Raw genomic sequence first — 20,027 nt, 5'->3', positions numbered from 1 at the left:
CCCTGAGTGCCACACACCCACAGAGTCCTGCCCCAGCTGCCACAGCCCATGTGACACACACAGAGCACCTGGAGCATGGAAAGGAGGGGCTGGATCTCTCAGGGGCCTTGGGCTGCTCTCCAGCCCCCACCAGTACCACTGCCATATCTTCTGAAAAATCCCTTCACCAGGATTTCTTCTCCTGGGAAGCTGAGAAGCCTCAGAGAAAAATGAAAACAATAATCATCTGATTGCTTCTCCTGTGTTTTGCTGCTTCGGAATGTGGTTGGAGATTGTTTATCCAACATGTGAATTGTTTTTACTTCACGACCAATCACAGTCCAGCTGTGCTGGGCCTCTGGAAGAGGTCATGAGTTTTTCAGTAGTATCTTGTTAAACCTTCTGTCTGTGTCCTTTCTCTGTTCTTTAGTATAGCTTAGTATAGCATTCTTTAATATAAGTACATAAAATAATAAATTCGCCTTGTAAGAACATGGAGCCAGATTCTCAATTCCTCCTTCATCCTGGGGACCCTGAAAGTACCAGAGACCAGGACTGGCTCAGCTTTGCAGTCTGGGACAGTCACAGAGCCCAGGGATGAGTGCCCTGTGTCCCTGAGCCCCCTCCCAGGCCCACTGGGGCTCCTCAGCTCTGCTGGGTCCCCACAGTGGCTCTGCAGCCCCTCCACCTCTGGAACAGGTAAGAACAGCTCCACCAGCCCCTGCTGTTTTCTCTTTCTCTCACAAGGTCTTCCTAAATTACCTAAATAAACCAAATTTCTCTTTGCTTTCACACAGTTTTGTGATTGTATCTACGTTAATAACTCTCCACCAGAAACTCCACTTTAAATGTTGCCCTGAATTTTTACACTGCCTCCTTCTGAGCCTGCTCCAGCCAAACCCCAGCTGCCTTCCCAAGGAAAACAGCTCCTGGGCATTGCAGGAGCTCTGCAAAAAGCTCTTGCAGCCATTTCCCTGCACCTCAGAGGGTCAACACCAGAACCAAGAGCTCTCAGTGTGCACCAGGAATTTCCTGGCCACCTGCAGGGCACGGTGTCTCCCTGGCCCTCTGGTCACTCCTGCTCCTTGGGTTCTGCAGATGAGTTATTCCCTGTGTCCTGCTGCTTCTTGCCTTGCCCTCTCCCACATCCCAAATCCCTTCTGCAATCCTGCTCAAGCCCACTCAGCAGCTCCCAGACTGGGTGTGGAGGTGTGGCAGGTGTCACATGCAAGGGACAAGAGACCATTTTGTGCCACTCAGGAGAAGGGAGAGCTCCTGGGGGCATTTCACCACACCTGGCCATGCGGGGTTTGTCACTGGGGGCAAATGAGCAGATGTTTGGGACATTGCCCAACACCATCATTTCCCAGGAAATCAGCAACCTGCTCTAGTGGAAGGTGCCCTTGGCAGGGAGGTGGAATGAGATGTCTTTAAGGTCCCTTTTATCCCAAACCATTCTAGGATTTTGTGAATTTAACCATCAGCATTTGGGACTCAGCCATATCCTCCCACCTCTTTTGCAGGTCTGGCTGCTCCTACATAGCAAAAATCCTGCTGAAGCAGCCATCACCTGCAGGGCTGCTGGGAGAGGCAGGAACTGGCACAAAGCTCAGCTTTCCCTGTTGAGGGATTTGTGGTATAGGAGATCACAAGAGAGGGTCTGGGGACATCACACTGGCCAATCCACAGCTGGTCCTGGCCCGTTTGCCACAGGTGGGGAACCTCTCCCAGCTCTCTGCAGGTCTTCACACCTGCCTGTGGTATTTCCAGTATTTCCCACCCCTTTGCTCTGCCTTCCTCTGTGCCTCCTCCCTTTGTAGCTCTGTGAAAATTTTCCATGGGTCAGGCTCTGTTTTGATGGGAAAACAGGTGTTTTCAGTGCTGAAACAGGGGCTGGTCACCCAGCTCCTCCATCAGTGTCCAAACGTGGGACAGGGGAAGGAGCAGGATCAGGTAGGGGGAATCAGTGCCTGGCTCTGAGCTGATCCCAATTGTACAGGCACAGTGTGTAGGGCTGCAAAGTGCAAGCTGAGAGTTTACCTGAAAGCAGCAGATTGTGTGATTCACTTTTTCCCAAATCACACTGAAATGGTGTCATGCTAAGGCCAAGGGGAACTCGGCTTGGGGGAGCTCCCTGGACACCTCTACTCCTGCTGGAAAAGGCAGGACAAGCCCAGACAAGGCTGAATCTCCCTGCCCGCCACTCCAGCCTTGCCTTCCCCCTTTGCTCCTAAACCAGCTCTGAGGGTGGATACAGGCTGAGGTCACCAACACCTTGGGCTGCTCATGCCACCTGGTCTAGTGGAGGGTGTCCCAGTTCTGGTTGGACTAGATGGGCTCTAAAGGTGCCTTCCAACCCAAAGCATTCCATGATTTTCCAGGGAGCAACAACACAAGGGTGTAACTGCTACTAAACGTGGTGCATTGCTCTGTAGGGAAGGAGGCTCCTGCCCACACCCAGCCTTTGGAGCTGGCTGACCCCAAAACCACCAGCAGCAGTGTCCCCAAGCCCACAAGGCCACCCCTGAGCTCCCGTGGTGGCATCAGCTGTGCAAACAAGGCTTCTTCTCCAGGAGCTTCTCGTTATCACAATTAACATTTAGCTGGAAAAGCACTGCTGCCTCTGGGGCTCCCTCCTCTCACAAAGCACACCCAGGGCCAGTCTCCGCTCTTGCTCCAGGTGTAAATTTGGAGTAATCCTATTAACCTGCCTTCAGAGAATTTTGGAAGTCATTAACTGTGAAGGTGCTGCTAATTTCTACTCTCACTGCCTCCGAGGTGTATCCTACCAGTGCTGCTGCTGCTGCTGCCCGAAGGGTTTTGGACATAGTGTAAAAGCAAAGCTCCTGACCGGGGCAGCGACGCTGGGGAAGGTGCCCATACACACCTGGAGGGGAGCAGGAGCCCCCTGGGGAAGGTGCCCATACACACCTGGAGGGGAGCAGGAGCCCGAGCCCGCCCAGCCGGGGCCCTCAGTCCGACCACTCGTTATCGTCCAGCTCCGAGTCATCGTCGGACTCGCTGTACTCCACGGCGATGCGGCGCGACAGGATGGTGGCCACGTCATTGCCCACGGGCTCTTTCTTGGCCTCTTGTTCCCACTGCTCCTGCACCTTCCGGAGTTGGATTCCTACAGGGAAGAGGGGAAGGCTTCAGGGGGGAGTGCACCCAGTGTGCAGCATCCCCCCCAGCTGTAAAGTGTTGGCTGAGACAGGAGGGCTGCTGCCCTGGTTGTTATAAGGTTATATAGGATGATAGGATAGGATGGGTAGGACAAGAGGGAATGGTTGTAAACTGGGAGAGAGTAGGCCCAGATTGGATGTCAGGAAGAAATTCTTTCCTGTGAGGGCGGTGAGGCCCTGGCACAGGTTGCCAGAGCAGCTGGGGCTGCTTTGGGTCTCTGAAATGTCCAAGGCCAGGCTGGACACTGGGGTTTGGGAGCAGCCTGCGACAGTGGGAGGTGTCCCTGCCCATGGCAGGGGATGGAATGGGGCAAGTTTTAAGGTCCCTTCTAACCCAAACCATCTAAGATTTTATGAGTATCTGTGATTATTGACTATTCTATGATATTAAGCTCTATCATAGAATAAAGCTCCTCCCCTGCTTCCACTCAGCCTGAAGATATTGAACCTTCTGAAAGGTTAAATTTACCATTTGACCTGAAGATTTGCAGGAAAGGGAAACGCGAGAGACCTTGCAGTACATCATCCACTACAGCCTGGGAGGGAGCCACATTCCTGGGAGCTGCCAGCAACCTGTGGGGCTTCATTCCCCCTCCAGCCACGGAGATCGCATCTACACTGCCTTTATTCCTCCGGCAAGGCCCCGCCATCCTCACCCACCACCTGCCCACCAAGCGCCCGTCTTGCCCCTGGTGTCACCAGCGCCACCCAGCTGTGCTTTGTCACACCGGGGCGCTTTGTCCCCGCACTCACCCCTGCGGATGGCAGCCAGCAGGTCGCTCCGGGCGTCGCTCATGGGCATCAGCGGCACCTGCGGCTTGCGGGGCTCGGCGGGCGCGGGCGGCGATGCGGAGTGCGCGGGCGAGGCCGACACGGCCGGGGGCCCGGGCGGCGGCGGCGGCGGCGCCACCGGGGGGGCCATGGGCCCGCTCTGAGGCGGGGAGGCCGAGTAGGGCCCGGGGGGCGCGGGGGGCGGCGACGGGGCGTAGTTGGGGGCTGCGGCCGAGCCGGGGGCCAGCGCGGGGGGAGCCGAGATGGGGCTGTCGAAGGCGGTCTGGGCCGAAGGGATCACAGGCGGCGGCGGCGGCGGGGCCGGCGGCACGAAGTACTCGGCCATGGGCACCGGCTGCGGCCTGCAACGGGGGCACAGCGTCAGAGCCACGGGAATCACAGAGCCCACGGATCATCCAGTCCAGCTCCGGGAACATCCCGAACAGCCCCACCCTGGGCATCCCCGGGAGCTCTGTCCAAACGCTCCTGGAGCTCCGGCAGGTTTGGTGCTGGCACCATTCCCTGGGAGCCTGCTCAGTGCCCCACGGCCCTCTGAGGGAAGAATCTTTTCCTGATATCCAACATAAACCTTCTCTGACACAGCTTCAGGCCATTCCCTCGAGTCCTGTCTCTGGTCACCACAAACAAGAGATCAGCATCTGCCCCTCCGCTTCCCCTCAGGAATTTGTGGGCTGCAGTGATGCCTCCCCTCACTCTCCTCCAGCTGCACACATCAAATGCCCTTAACCACTCCTCACACAGCTTCTCCTTGAAGCCCTTTGCCATCTTCACGGCCTCCTTTGGAAGCCCTCTAATACCCCAATGTCTTTTTTATATTATGGTGCCCAAAAATGCCCCCTGTATTCAAGGTGAGGCTGCCCCAGTGCAGATCAGAGCAGGACAATCTCCTGCCTTGCCTGGCTGGTGATGCTGGGCCTGATGCCCTCTAGGGGCATTATCCATCCATTTTCCATCCAGCATCCATCACCCATCCCAGCACCCAGCTGGCTCCACTCTGGCTTGGTTTGCTCCAAACCCCAATGAAAGCTCTGTTCCAGAGTCAGAAGGGTGATGAAGCTCTGCTGGATGGGCTATGGGTAATGCAGTGGTGGAAAGCAGGCAACACCCCAGGGGAAAACCCTCCATCCACCCTGCCCCAGTACCTGGGATAACATTACCTCAAAAGCGCTCCTGACTGATTTGACCTCTCACCAACAGTTTTGGACCATGAAAGCTGCAGGGCAGGTCTCTCCTGCTCCATCAGCCCAGAAATGGGGGGTCAGACCCTCACCAAGGCCCCCTTCCTTTGGACACCCCTCCATTAGCGAGCAGGCTGAAGCTTTACCCGTAATCCTTGACTAGGTGTGGTCTGGGCCCGTTGAGCACGGCCTCGGGGGGCGGCGGCGCGTGGGGCTGCTGCAGGCGGGTCAGGCTGTTCTGCCGGCTGCCCGCGGGCCGGAACCCGTGCTCCGGGGGGTTGGGGGCTGCCAGCCCCTCCTTGTGCTCCGCCGGGGCCAGGTGGGCAGCGGGGGCCAGCAGCTGGGCTGGGTGGTTGGGGCTGGCCGGGTACGAGTGGTCGGCAGCGTCCGACGCGTAGGACCTGCAGCACGGGAGAAGGCGGCTGTTGTACTCCTGAGGGAGCTCAGGGGGTGGGTTTGGGAGTATTTAGGGGTTCAGACAACAAAACAAGAACAGGCCATGAAAATATCGATGTACAAGACAGCAGAGTGAGAGCACAGGGGAGGAGGACACAACAGAGCTGAACCCTTAGCTGCGAAACGGAAAGTGCTCCAGTTTTATCCCAAGGCTCCTCCTGAGCTCCAGGATGACACCCTGGGGATGCCAGCTACCCATGAAGCTACCACAGGCTATCCAGCTATCCACAGGCTAACAACTGAGCACCCCGACCCTGCTGTGGGCAACACGTCCCCCACAACGACGGAGAGGAAGAGCAAAGCAAAGGAGAGCCGTGAGCTGAAGGTGTAGGAGGTAGAACCTGCCTATTATCTGGGGACAGTGATCCTTCCGATGATGCCATGTGATAGGGGGATGGTGAGAACCTGTTATCCGGCCGGAACTCTTTATCATACGCCATCATGTTCCACTCCAGGCGCCGGTTGCGGGCTTTCCTCACTTTCTTCACCTCCCGGGTGGAGTCCTCCACCAGCCGCTGCTCCTGTGGGGACACAAAGCCACGGCTCCACCTCCAGCCTGGCCCAGATGCACCCATCCTTCTGACGAAGGATGCACCAGGAGGTGGCTGTCCCCAGGTCCCAAGCACCCCCATCTCCTGCCCCCTTGTCCCCCTGCTGCCCCCACCCACCTTCTGCCTGCGCTTCTCCTTCCTCTTGTCCTCTGTCGCCTGCAGCATCTTCTCCTTCCATAAGTTGAAGAAGTAGGAGGGGTCAGTGTAGAATTTGAGGCCGTCCTTCTTGTCATCCCTGGGGGTTCAAAGGGCAGTGGGAGGGTTACCAGCCACAGGACAAGGCCCCCTGTTCCCCATCCCAAGGGCTGACCATGACCATGAGCTGTTGCCCCACCACAGACACATCCAACACTGCAGCCACCACCTGCAGGCTGTGGACACACATCCCAAACATCCCACACAATGAGGGGGCAGCACAGCACACAAATGGGGGCACACCTGACCCTCCTCATGGGAAGGACCCTCTCAGAGCCCCAGGGAGGGCTGTGCCCTGTACCTGTAGGGTGTGAGGATGTTGAGGGGCGGGGGTTTGTCGCAGCGCTGGTACATCTCCATCACCGGGTTGGGGATGGAGTTGCGGGACACCACCTGCTGGTTCTGCACCGTGGAGCTCTTGAAGGCTTTCCTCATGTTGATGTCCTGCAGCGAAACTGGGGGGCACAGGAAGGACAAGGGATGCAGGGGTGGCCTCAGCCATAGCGGGGCTCTGCTCCCAAGAGCGCGTCTGGACATCACCCCAAACCAGCCCCGGCCCCTCACCTTCCTCCACGGTGGAGTCCAGCTGTGTCACCTTGATGACCAGCAGGTCCACCCTCTCCTGCAGTGAGTTCATCCTCATGTAGAAGCTGTTGGCTTCATTGAACAGCTCTCCAAAGATGTCCTCTGCGTGCCTGCCTGGCAGGGGACAATGCGCCTGTCACCACAGCTGGTGGCTCGCCCAGCTCAGCCCATGCCCTGGAGCTCCCACCTCCCCCCTGGCTCCACGGGTGCTCTGCCCAGCCTGGATCTCTGGGAGCTGAGCCTCAGCCTCTCCCAAAGTGCTGCAAGGAGGCAGGGGAGCCCAAACGAGCACCCCTTTCCAGTGAGAGCAACACCCACCAGAGCATAGAACATTCACGGTGCCCCAAAGAGCTCTTGGACCCTTCAGGACAGATCAAGCAAAAAAAATGACCAAAAATCACACAACATGACCTGGGGAAATTCAGCCCAGTTAGAAAGCCAAGAAGAGAGAAGTGGGGACAGTGCCACAGCAGGGAGGATCTGTAATTTGTTTCACTTTATCAGTTCTTTTCCTGCATCTCTCAGTGCAGCTTATTTATTTAGGGTTATTTATTTAGGATTATTAGCTTTTTTTTTAGGATTATTCCTATAATGGAGCTGAGTGAGGTGTCTGGCAGAGCATTGCTGATACCTGTAGGCTACAGCACCTGTCCCATCCCATCCCATCCCATCCCATCCCATCCCATCCCATCCCATCCCATCCCATCCCATCCCATCCCATCCCATCCCCCATCCCATCCCATCCCCCAGATCCTCAGGGTTTCCTCCAATCCCAGCTCTCAGACAGTTCCCCAGACCAGGGCGCTTTCAGAACCTCCTCAGAGCACTCCCCAGCTTGCTCATGTTTGATTCCCTTTTTCCCTGGACTGGAAGCCTGAGCAGACGTGGGTGCTGCTCGTGTGAGCCACTGCACTTCCAGCAGCTCCCTACACCCTGGGGTTATTTTTCTGGGAGTATTTTAGAGCAGAATCTGCTTTTGGAGGTGTGTGAAAGAGGGGGGGGTGGGGGGAGGTGGATAGCTTCTCTCTCTATTTTAAGTGGATATTCAGCATGAAATAGGTTGGCCCTGTTAAAGCTTCACCCTGGTGTGTGCAGTGCTCTCGTGTGCCCCTTTCCTGCTGAGATCGGTCCCAGGGCAGGAAAGAGCTGAGGGTTTAGACCTGTGACAGAGACTTCTCTTCCTCAAAAAGCTCTAACTGTACAATGAATAGCTTGGAGTATTGTAAGTCTTCCCCTGGCCTTCCTATTTCTGGCCAAGTGGAGAAGCAAGGGGCTCCTGAAGGCTTTCCACCCCCCACAGCTATGGGAGGAAAATGGGTCTCAAAATGCCATGAAGTCTCCATTTCGAGCTTGGCCAAAAAAACCCAAAACCAACAACAACACAAAAACCCAAACAAAAACAAAAACAAAACAACCAAAAACAAACAAACAAAACCCCAAAACAAAACAAACACAACCCCCCAAACAACAACAAAAAATAATAAAAAACCAAAACAAAACAAAAAAACCAAGCCCAAAAAACCCCAAACCTATATATATATAAATAATTTTTAAAACCCCAAAACCAAATATATATATAAATACAATAAATATATAATAATATAAAAGAACTTTTAAAAATAATAATAACAATAATAATTTGTTCTATAAATAATTAATTCTATAAAATTATATAAATAAATATAGATAATAAAATACAAAATAAAAATTTAAAAAGCAGGAGCATCCTCCTATTTCCAACAAGCTGGATAATTCCTGCTGAGTTAGGAATGGCTGCAGCCCACACGGCTCTCACACAACCCCTGTTTCTCTGTGTTTGGAACTGGTGGGAGTGACTGTGGCATCCCAGTGCCATCCCAGTGCCATCCCATTGCCATCCCAGTGCCATCCCATTGGCATCCCAGTGTTATCCAGTGCCATCCCAGTGCCATCCCATTGCCATTCCAGTGACATCCCAGTGTTATCTCATTGCCATCCCAATGCCATCCAATTGCCATCCCAGTGTTATCCAGTGCCATCCCAGTGCCATCCCAGTGTTATCCCAGTGTTATCCCTGTCCCATCCCATTGCCATCCACTGCTATCCCAGTGTTATCCCATTGCCATCCCAGTGCCAATCCAGTGCCTCCCCAGTGCCATCCCGTTGCCATTCCAGTGCCATCCCAGTGTTATCCCATTGCCATCCCAATGCCATCCCATTCCCATCCCAGTGCTATCCCATTGGCATCCAGTGCTATCCCAGTGCCATCCCATTGCCATCCAGTGCTATCTCAGTGCCATCCCAGGGCCATCCCATTCCCATCCCTGTGCCATCCCATTCCCATCACTGTGCCATCCCTGTGCCATCCCAGTGTTATCCCAGTGCTATCCCAGTGCAATCCTGGTGCCATCCCATTGCCACCCCTGTCCCATCCCATTGCCACCCCGGTGCCACCCCGGTGCCATCCCTGTCCCAGCCCGGTGCCACCCCCCCAGGTGGCTGCGCCTGACTTACTGAGGCTGCCCAGCTGTTTGATGATGGCAGCCAGGGTGCTGTTGGTGACACATTCCAGCTCGCTGGTCACACCATCGGGCAGGGCCCCCCGGCACAGGTGCCGGGGCTCGATGTTCCTCTTCACCAGCGGCATGGCGAGCCCTCAGCCTCTCCTGGGACAGCACAGCAAGGCAGGGACAGAGGGGGGGAGCAGAGGGCACACCACAGATGAGGTTGAACAAAGCTTTGTACGTTCTTAATTTTTTAAACAACTCTGTTGCAGAACCCGACCCACCGATTTTCAGGCATTTTTCAAAGAACACACAGATGAAACTGAAAGAAAATCCCCCTGTTTTAATTAGAAACCCTGAGACTGGACAAATTGAAGGTTTTTTCTGATTAATCACTTGGATTAAAATCAAAAATAAAAATCAAAATTAAAATGAAAATACACAGCTTTCACCATTTGGCTGTTCCCCCACACTGCCTCAGCTTGCTCCAGGATGTTCCTGCTGCCCATGCTGGGACAGGCAGGCCCAGCAGGACTTTCCCAAGCAGGGCTGGGTGCACACTGTGAGCACACAGGTGCCAGTGTGGAGGTGAGGACTTTGTCCCTACCTTTGTGCCACCGTGTCCTTCCCCAGTCACCTCCCAGAGCTGCTCAAAGCAGGAGCACACTCCCCTGTGCTGCAGCCCTTCAGCTGGCCCCGAGCAGCCTCACAGAGCCCAAAGAGAAGCCAGGCAGCGCTTGTAATGCCATTATTTCCAGCTCACTGCAGCCTCTCCAGGGTTTTATTTGTGCTCACACTGCACTGAGACAAGCTGCTGTGGCCAGCTCATCCCAGCTCCCTGCATGGCCCCATGGCATTTCTGGGTGTCCCCAGAGCTCCTGTGTGAGCATCTCTGGGTGTCCCCACAGCATTTCCAGGCGCCCCCACAGCTCCTGTGTGCACCTCCACAGCATCTTTGGGTGTCCCCACAGCATTTCCAGGTGTCCCCATAGCTCCTCTGTGCCCCCCCATAGATCTTTGGGTGCCCCACAGCATTTCCAGGTGCTTCCATAGCTCCTGTGTGAGCTTCCACAGCATTTCTGGGTGTCCCCACAGCATCCCTGGGTGTCTCCACAGCTCCTGTGTGCGCACCCACAGCATCCCTGGGTGTCCCCTGCCCCACTGTCCCCCCTGAACTGGGGATGGTTCATTTTCCACAGGGTTTAAGGAGATGTAGGGAGACCAAAGGCCTCACCCCACTGAGGGCACCCATGGGAGCTGCAGGGAAGGATGGAGGAGAGGCACCATGGGCTGTGGGGTGCTGAGGACAGGGTACCCCACTGATATAAATGGTAGATGGTGGGAAACAGGCTGGGAAATGAGGCAAAAAAGGAGCATTTATTATCCATGGTGGTGGGGACTGGGACAGGGACACAGAGCCTGGGATGGGGACACAGAGCCTGGTATGGGGACACAGACCCTGGGACAAGGACAGGGACAGGGACAGGGACAAGGACAGGGACAGGCAGCCACCCCCCAGGCTCACTCAAGGGGGTCTTGGGTGCCACAAGTGCCTCTGGGCTCAGCCCAGCTCCCGAAGCAAAGGCAAGCTGGTGGTGTGCTGGTGAAGACCAGAGGGCACCAAGAGCATTCCCAGCGAGCAGAATCCCCCTGTTCCACATCCCCACCCGCCCCATCTTCCCCAAAATGTTGGCAGCGAGCAGAAGCAGCTCCCGCCATGGCCGTGAGCGGAGCCGGCGCTGCTGCCCCGAGCGGAGCCGGCCATGGGCAGAGTTCACATTTTTTGGCCCCGGCAGCTCAGACAGAACAGTTTCCCATTGACAGCAGCCGGCCAGCGCTCCCAGCAGCGGCAGCAGCTCCTCCGCTGCTTTCAAATGCAAATCCCAGCTCCCCCCATGGAGGAGCCCACGGCCCGGGCAGAGCCCAGCCCTGGGGGTGCAGGGGAAGGGCCCAGGGGGACCCCCCCGGGGGCTGTGCGGGGCTCAGAGCGAACCCCGAGCCCTCCAGTGCTCCCCAGAGCCGTGGGGATGTCCCCACCTCCCAAAAATCAAATTTCTGCCGGCTGTTTGTTCTGTGTGCCAGCATTTGCAGGGATGTCTGCTCTGGCCATGTACCACCCCTTCCCCTTTCTGGGCACCCCGAGCCCCCCAGGCTGAGCAAAGAGCTTCACCCCGAGCTGGTTTGATGTGTGCCCCCAAAAGCTGAGCCCTGGCACGTCCCAGGGCTGCAGCACTGCAGGGCACAGGGCAGAGTCCTTAACGAGCTGCCCGGGCCCAGCAATTAGGAGCAGGGAACAAAGAGCCATTCTCAGCATCCCCTTGGGCCACAGCCACGGCACAGGCCGCTGGACACAGCCCTGGCACCCGCGGCTCTTTGTCCCTGCGCAGGGGACAATCCCCGGGGGGAACTGGGGCCACCTGAGCCCGCAGCCCCCACGGGGACCCTGGAGCAGAATGAAGGAAAAAAAGGGATTTTGTGGTTTGGAATTTCCCAGCAGGGACAGATTGGAGGAGAGGCAGAAAGTGGGTGAGGGGTGGGATGGCAGCATTTGAGACTGTGCCATGGGAGGGCATCCCTGGAGGAGGAAAATCCCTTTAATCTCACCCCAAAGAGGCCAAACAAGACTCAGAGCTTGCAGCAGAAGGAACCAAGGAGGAGTTTGGCACGTTTTGATGCAAGGAGAGCCTGTAAAGGAAATTTTGACCAAATCACAGGAAAAGCTGCTTTCCAGCCCCCCAGTTAATGGAGCACAGGGATCAGAAGCCTTGCACAGCCCTCCCCTGACAAGAGTTCTCTCACCCTGCTGCACCAACAGCACCAAACCTCTGACTTCTGCCTTGAAATCCCAACTGCTCACCTAAAACCTGCCACCTCTAGGCCTGTCCTGAGCCCAGTTCTCTGGTGGGGATGGGCTGCATGTGATTCCAGAGAGGCCAAACTCATTTCTGCGCTCTCTGGCACATCCTGCTCACCCACCCAGAGGCTGCACACAAATCCTGAGCCCTGAGCCTGGCCACAGCCTCAGCAGGGGATGCTGAGCTGTGCCCAGCACTGCTCCTGCCCCTCCTGGTACCACAGGTCATCTCCAGGACTTCAAGGGGGTGATTTTGGGTGGCAAAATCTTTTCCTCAGACCTTCAGGAAGAGGCTGCCAAGGGCAGGGATGGTCTGGGTGCAAGCTCTAGGATCATGTGCATGGATGAAATCCCATGGGATTTCACTGTGTCCTGAGTGGAAGGAAGGCAGGAGCCCTCAGTGGGAGGCGGGGTCAGGATGAAGGAGGGGGAAATGGGAGCCATGAGCTCAGCAGGGTGAAGGCGGGAAAAATGGGACCAGCCAGGGCCTGGCTCAGGTTTCAGGTGCACTGTGGGGATCCTCCCATCACTCAGCTTTTCCCTGTGACTGGAGAGAGCCAATAGCCCTAAATCTTGTACTGGGAAATGCCACAGGTGAGGGGAGACACCCAGAGCTCCCCACCTGCTTCCCAAACCCAGTGGTGCAGCTTGGCAGGGAATCAGCTGAGCTGACCAGGCAGGGGAGGACGTGGCACAGAAATGAGCTGTTCATGGTGCCCTAAGATGCTGATTTCCCCAAAAGGAGCAAACTGCCAGCAGCACCCCAAATGCAGAGCTGCTGGCAGCACTGAGGGGCAGCCCCTGCTGTCCCATAACAACTCTGGGCAATAAGGGCTGTCCCAGAACAGCTCTGGGCAATAAAAGCTGTCTCAGAGCAGTTCTGGGCAGTAAAGGCTGACCCAGAACAGTTTTGAGCAATAAGGGCTGTCCAAAAACAGTTCTGGGCAATAAGGGCTGTCTCAGAGCAGTTCTGGGCAGTAAAGGCTGTCCCAGAACAGTTTTGGGCAATAAGGGCTGTCCAAAACCAGTTCTGGGCAATAAGGGCTGTCCCAGAACAGTTCTGGGCAATAAAGGCTGTCCCAGAACAGTTTTGGGCAATAAGAGCTGTCCAAAGTTCTGGCAATGACTGTCCCAGAACAGCTCTGGGCAATAAAGGCTGTTCCAGAACAGCTCTGGGCAATAAAGGCTGTCCAAAAACCGTTCTGGGCAATGAAAGCTGCCCCTGTCCCTGCACACCAGGCTGGGGAGTGCCTTGCAGCTGCTGGCCCAGGGCTGAGCCCTGCAGTTGGCTCCTTCCAGATGTTTTCCTTCACCTCAGCAGCACCAGCATCTGGCAGCTGAGATCCATCAGGGCAGAAAAGCAGCTCTCATTTTGTAAGAGGGTCCAAAAAAAAAGGAATTTTCCATCCAGCCATTGCCCCTGACATCCTGTGCCCTCATCCCCTCGCTGTCCCCAAAGCCACTGTGTCCCCTGGGCTGTGATTTACAGCCCAAAGGGGCCTGAAGGACCCGGTGTGCTCTGGTGGCCCTGCAGGGAGGGACAGGCTGCTGAGCACACATCTCTCAGCTGCTGGTGAATCCCTGGGGCACATTTCTGGCTTGGTCAGTGCCCAGCACCTGCAGCCCTGCTTGGAGTGGCATGAGAGAGAAGGGAGAGGTGTCCTGGCTCCCACCTTCCTTCTCTGAGCTGTGGTGGAGCAGGGAACACTTCTGGGGTTTGTTTTCCTGCAGGAGACACCTGGAGTGGGACAGGAGCCATGGCAGAGGTGGGCAGCACTGCAGGGAAGGATGCCCAAGCTGCAATCACCAGCTCCAATACTTCTGAGGGAATCAGGAGCGCATGGAGCAGCAGGAATGAGGGAAACCTTCACTCTTCAGCCAGGAAAAACCCCGAGCTTGGATTTGGGGAGGATGTGGGTAAGTGTGTGGTGAAGCAAACACCTCAAAACTGAGAGCTGGGGTCAGCCCTGCCCTGAGCTCAGTTCTAGGCCAAGCTTTGGGGCAGTCTGTTTGCTCAGCCCTTGCAATCAAAGCTCTTTCCCAATTTGGGCTTCTCGGGGTCCTTCTGAGCCCTGAGGAACAGACACTGCCAGAACTGGAGGATTTTGCAAGGCAGCAAATCTTTGGTTGGATGCCAGGAGCCAGAGTAGTGAAAAAAAACAGGAGATATGTTGAAAAACCTATTAACCTTGAATAAAAAAAAGAATATTAAACAAAACAAGAAGTGCCACAGCTCGTGGTGGCTGCTCAGGACCCTGTTTTGGAGCAGAACCCTTGGAATGGAGAGGTGAGGAAGGGCTGGGGGCAGGAGGGAGGCACAAAGCAGTCCTGAAATAGTGAAAGGAGCAACAAAACCCCTGAATGTGAAGTCAGGGAGAGGACAAGAGGCAGAGCTGACACTCAGTGGGGCTTGCAGGTGCCTGAAGGAGCTCGTCTTGTGGAGCTTGGCAGGATGGATCTGGTAGAGAAGAGGGCTGGGAAGGATCTGGGGGTGTGTGATGCTTCTGAGCAGCCAGAAATAGGTGGAAGGTGTGAAAGCAGCAGCTTCTCGAGGTGTTGATTTGTGGAGCTCTGCCACAGCGTGGTGGAAACCAGCGTGGGATGGTTCAGAGAGCAACAGGACAAAGCTGCAGAGGGCAGAGAGGCCACCAGCAGCCACCTCATGGCTGGGGGCAGCCTCTGGTTCAGGTGGCCCCAAACTCCTGCTGTCCTACCAGCGAGAGCCATGGGGAGAGCAGAGCCTACAGGGCTTCTCAGAACCTGCAGGGGCTGGAGTTTTGTTGTCTCAGGAGAAATTCAGCCAGGAAAAGCTGTGCAGGTGGCTCTTTGTGGTGCAGGGAAAAACCTGCCTGGGAGAGCTGGGCTGGATCTGCTGATTTGCCTCCCACAAAATGGAGCTGCACCACAAGGACTCGCTGCTCTCATTTACAAAATGCATCTGCCACCACTTCTTCATTTGCTGGCAGCCCAAATGCCTGAGAGCAGCACCAGCATGACAAATGTCACTGCTCCCTGGGAAGGTGACCATTGCTCCAGAGCTGCTGTCCAAGGTTCATTAAATATATTAAAACCAGCTGGATCCCGAGTGCTCCCCTCGCTCCAAATGAAGCAGAGGGCAGGATTTCGGTGAGAGCAAATCCTCAGGGTGGCACTGGGGGCTGGTGGGCATGGGGGAAGCAATGCCACTGCCTGCCCCTTCCCTGAGAGCCCTGCATCCCGCAGGAGCCTGCCTTTACAGATGGTCTGGGGCCACAGAAACCCCACTCTGGGACACAGTGGCTCTGGGGGCAGGGAGGGGCTGAGGGTACAGTCATGCACGTGGAAAGCTGGGGCAAAGAACCTCAGGAGCAATGGCTGGATGTAAAATTCCTTTTTTTGGACCCTCTTACAAAAGGAGAGGTGCTTTTCTGCCCTGATGGATCCAAACTGCCAGATGCTGGTGCTGCTGAGGTGAAGGAAAACATCTGGATAACAGCTGGATAACATCCCAGCCCCACTGCAGGGTCAGCAAAGCATCAGGTGGGAAAATGCCTTGGAGGCTGGAAAGCCCAGGGTGTGGGATGGTGGTTTTGTCCCCCATTCCCAGGATATCAGAACAGGGAGGTTGGAAACCAGGGCTGGGGCTCACTGTGAAATGAGTGCAGAGGTCTCAGCCCCCGGTGGCACAGAGGGATTTTTCTGCCGGCCAGGAACAGATTTGGGTGGAGCTGGGGGAGAGCCAGGCCCTGGTGCCAAAAGGGGGAGAGAGCCGGGTCCAGCTGGCCCGGGGCACAGCTCCATCCCTCCTGAGCTGTGACCTTGTCCCACAACCCTGACCTGTGTCCCACCCGTGTCCCACAGCCCTGACCTGTGTCCCACAGCCCTGACCTGTGTCCCACCTGTGTCCCACAGCTGTGACCCATGTCCCACAGCCCTGACCCATGTCCCACCCGTGTCCCACAGCCCTGACCTGTGTCCCACCCATGTCCCACCCGTGTCCCACCCAGCAGCACTGTCCCCACCTCCCCCTGGCCCCTCTGTGGCTCCTCCTGTGCAGCTCCCCCACGGCAGCTCCAGGAGGCTCCATTTCACAGCAAAGTGCAACACAACCTTAAATCATAGCTAAAAATATTCCTCGGGAGCTTGATTAGTAAATGCCACCGTTGGTGGTTTGGTTTGGGGGATTTTCCCCCCCTCGTTCTACTGTAAAATGTTTCAGCCCCAGCAGCAGCACTTGCTGGAGCTGTCCCTAAGCCCCAGCACTCCCCAGGGCTCTGCAGCACCAGCCCTGCTCAGGAGGAGGCCATAAAAGCAGCTGCTGTTACCCCAGGGTCGGTGCAGGAACCTCGTCCTGCTGAGTCCGGTTTAAAACAAACAGGCCCCCAAAGGGGTTTTAGCTAAATGATGTTTCTTTTAGGGTGGGTGAGAGCTGTAAATCACAGAACTACAGGAGGGTTTGGGTTGGAAGGGACCTTTAAGGTGTTCTCATTCAACCCCCTGCCATGGGCAGGGACACCTCCCACTGTCCCAGGCTGCTCCCAGCCCCAGTGTCCAGCCTGGCCTTGGGCACTGCCAGGGATCCAGGGGCAGCCCCAGCTGCTCTGGGCACCTGTGCCAGGGCCTCAGCACCCTCAGAGCCAAGAATTTCTTCTTAACTTTTAATCTAAATCTTTCCTCTTTTGGTTCAAAGCCATTCCCCACTGACCTATCACTATTTCCCCCTGCAAAAAGTCTTTCCCTCCTTTTGACAAGCCCCCTTTAGCTGCTGGAAGGGGCTCTGAGGTCTCTCCGGAGCCTTCTCTTCTCCAGGCTGAACTACCCCATCTCTGGCAAGTAGATTTTCAAGCAGTAGCTTTCCTTGGGGTTCAGTTAACACAGAGTTTGGGTTGTGTTGTTTGATTTCTCAGAAATGGGGAGCCCTCAGTGTCCCCTGGCACTGCTCATGGAGCTGAGGCCACTTCTCCAGGTCCTTCCCATTCACCCTTGGCTCCATCTCTGCTGTGGATACACATCAGAGCATCCCTATCCACGCAAAATCCATGCAAAAAAACCCCATCCATCCCAATTCCCTAATGCTGAAGGGGAAAAGGAGGGGGAAAGCTGTGCATGAAACTGTGCAGGACCCTCCTCCATCATCCCTGGGCTGCTCCTGCCCGGTTCCCGTGCGGGGAATGCCCGGGAGCAGCGGCGCTGCCTTGATCCTCAGCGGAGGCGCCAGGGGCCGGGCTGTGGGAACACAGCGCCGATCTCAGCTCTGCTTTGGCTGCAAAAGATCCCTGCTGGCCCAGGAATCATGTGTTGTTTTTAATGACTCTATCACCAAAGGAAAATCTTCAATGACAGCTTTTTTTTCCCTTTTGTGCCCAGCTCATTACCAGAAGGATCTCCCTCGCTCGCCGCCGGGCTGTGCGGGCAGGAGGCTGCTGAACAAACCAGCCTTTTTCTCCCCAGCATAGAAGGCGCTTTGATAAACCGGGGAAACCCTCGGCCAGCAGCGAGGGGCTCTCTGCAGAGCCGCAGGCAGGGCTGGCATCTCCAGAGCGCTCCCAGGCAGCCCCAGGCTGCTCCCTGCGGGGCTGAGCTCTGCCCGCCGCTCCCCATCTGGGCTTTCCCACCAGTGCTGGACCCTGCAAACCCGCGGGTGGATGTGGGGGAGAGCGGGCAGATGCCAGCCTGGAGCTGGCTGCAGCCCCGCTGCTCAGAGACGTGCGAAATGCCGCGGGGTGCAGCTCACAGGGGTGGCTTTTTGGATGAGCGGCTCTGCAAAAAAAAAAAAAAAAAAAAAAAAAAAAAAAGCGTTCTTGCTTTTCTTTTTTTATTTCTTAACACTTCTGGCTCGAGGGCTGTTGTTCGTAACTTGTCAAGATCTTGGCATCGGCGGCTGATTTGTCATCCGCCATAAAATGGAGGATGAGCATCTTGGGTTCAGAACTGGGCCAAGGGAGATGACGGCTCAAAGCAAAATTTGCTTCAGCTCCAGTTTCCTCCGTGGGCTCCGGCTCCCGGGGAGAGGAGCGGACATTTGGGGTCTGAGAGCATCACAGCGCTCCGGGTAAGAGCCCTTCTCCTGCTCCGCGTTTGCGACAGCACAGCCCGGTGCACATTAACCCTGTGCCTGCCAGAGCAGCCTGTGCTGGACTGACGCTGCCATGGCCCTGCCCTCCTCACCGAGCTGTCACCCTGGCAGCTACCGACATACTCAAATACCACCTAAACACCATTTTTAAAAAGAAAATGACGCCGGCAATCTCTTTAAAACCCAGGCAGCGAGCTGCAGCGTGAGGGGTGTGCCCTGGCACGCTGAAGTTTGGAAGATGAATTATGAATCCTGCCATTGCCCAGCTGCCCGCACATCCCGGCGCTGCTCTCCCCTCCTCCGGCAGCGTGTCCGGCCGCACGGAGCAGCCACCAGCTCCCTCAAAAAGCATCTCAAGCCGCAGGTAATCCATCGCGCTGACACCACCACGAGGCAGCGAGAACTCGAGTTTGAAGCGAGAAAATTAAAGCTGCCTGCAAGTAGCTGAATCACGGAGCGTGGAGGCCCAGGCTCGGCGGCTTTGAGGGGCTCGGAGCCCACCCGCAGCTCTGCCCACGGGGGTGCCCCGGGCTGGGGGGGTCACCAGGGGGGCTCTGAACCCAGCGGGGCTCCAAATGCCTGGGAGGGCACCAGGATGGGGAGGGGGGGGGGCCATGCATGACAGGTGACACGGGGTTGTGCCCAGCTCAGCGCTGTCCCCTCTGTACCCCCAGCCTCACATCGGCCTGAAAAGCCCCCCCGGGCCCCCCAGTTCCCCAGCCAGGGGTGATGAGCCCTGCCCTGCGCTGGTTGTGGGAGCACAGGCAGCCGTGGGCCCAGCGTATCACCACAGCGATGTGAAGATGAAGGATCCTCCCTCCCCAGGATGGCGAGGATGGCAGGTGAAGCCCCCCGCCCCCACCCCGCCCCCACGCGAGGTGCAGAGCAGCCGGGTCCCCCTCCCTCTCCATGCAGGAATGCGAAGTGACAGCGCACACCCCCCCTCCCCAGCGCCGGGAGGGTGCAGAGAGGCCCGGAGCACCGCGGTGCGAATGTGCCGAGCGCTGCCGGGATCCCTCCCCGCGCCACGGAAACGTGCGGAGCAGCCTGAACCCCCCCCCACCTCCAGGCAAAGGTGCAAAACGCGGAGGATCCCCCCCTCCCCCGGCCATGAATAGCTGCAAAGTGGAGGGACCCCCCACGCGAGGATGGGAGGCAGCTTGGACAGCCCCTTCCCAAAGCAAGGATGCGAAGGGATGGAGGACAGTCCCCCGCCCCCGGGCACGGATGCAAAGCTGGGGGGGGATGCAGCAAAACGGGGATGCAGAGCGGCCCTCCCCCCCCGCAAGGATGAGAAGGGACGGGAGAACCCCCCTGAAAGGATGCGAAGGGACGGAACGACCCCCATGAAAGGATGTAGAGGGATGTGGAGGATCCCCCCGCAAGGATGTAAAGGGATGGAGAAGAACCCCACCCCCGCAAGAACCCCCCCCTCACCGGAAAGATGTAAAGCAGCAGAGCATCACCCACCCCCCGCGCCAGGATGCGCAGCGGTGGGAGATCCCCTGCACGCAACGACGCCCCCCCAAAGGATGAAAAGGTGTGGGAGACCCCCATCAAAAGGCCGCAAAGCCCCCTCTGCCCCGCGAGGGGATGTGCCCCCCTGCGCGCTCACACCTGCGAGCACAGGAACCCCCCGCTCTCCCTGCGCCGCGTCATCCCCGCATCCCCCGCGCTCACCTCCGCCGGGCTGGCTCGGGGGCCGGCTGTGTCTCGG

General features: G+C 56.8%; 1 protein-coding gene across 1 annotated transcript; it reads right to left on the bottom strand.

The window, feature by feature from the left end:
• Positions 1-229: 229 nt before the first annotated feature.
• LOC115915021 (wiskott-Aldrich syndrome protein family member 3-like) lies at positions 230-20,027 on the bottom strand. The gene is made up of 9 exons (XM_030967948.1): positions 19,991-20,027; positions 9,412-9,563; positions 6,898-7,032; positions 6,635-6,788; positions 6,256-6,373; positions 5,933-6,108; positions 5,278-5,532; positions 3,915-4,294; positions 230-3,109 (listed from the first exon to the last, which is right to left on the bottom strand). Exons 2-9 carry the CDS (start codon positions 9,542-9,544, stop codon positions 2,952-2,954), a joined length of 1,509 nt encoding a protein of 502 aa, XP_030823808.1. The 5' UTR covers positions 9,545-9,563; positions 19,991-20,027; the 3' UTR covers positions 230-2,951.

This window comes from Camarhynchus parvulus, chromosome 4A (assembly GCF_901933205.1).
Source record: "Camarhynchus parvulus chromosome 4A, STF_HiC, whole genome shotgun sequence".
Taxonomy (NCBI): Eukaryota; Metazoa; Chordata; class Aves; order Passeriformes; family Thraupidae; genus Camarhynchus; species Camarhynchus parvulus.
Note: the sequence above shows the minus strand (reverse complement) of the source record. Positions and strands in the feature narration are given on the sequence as shown.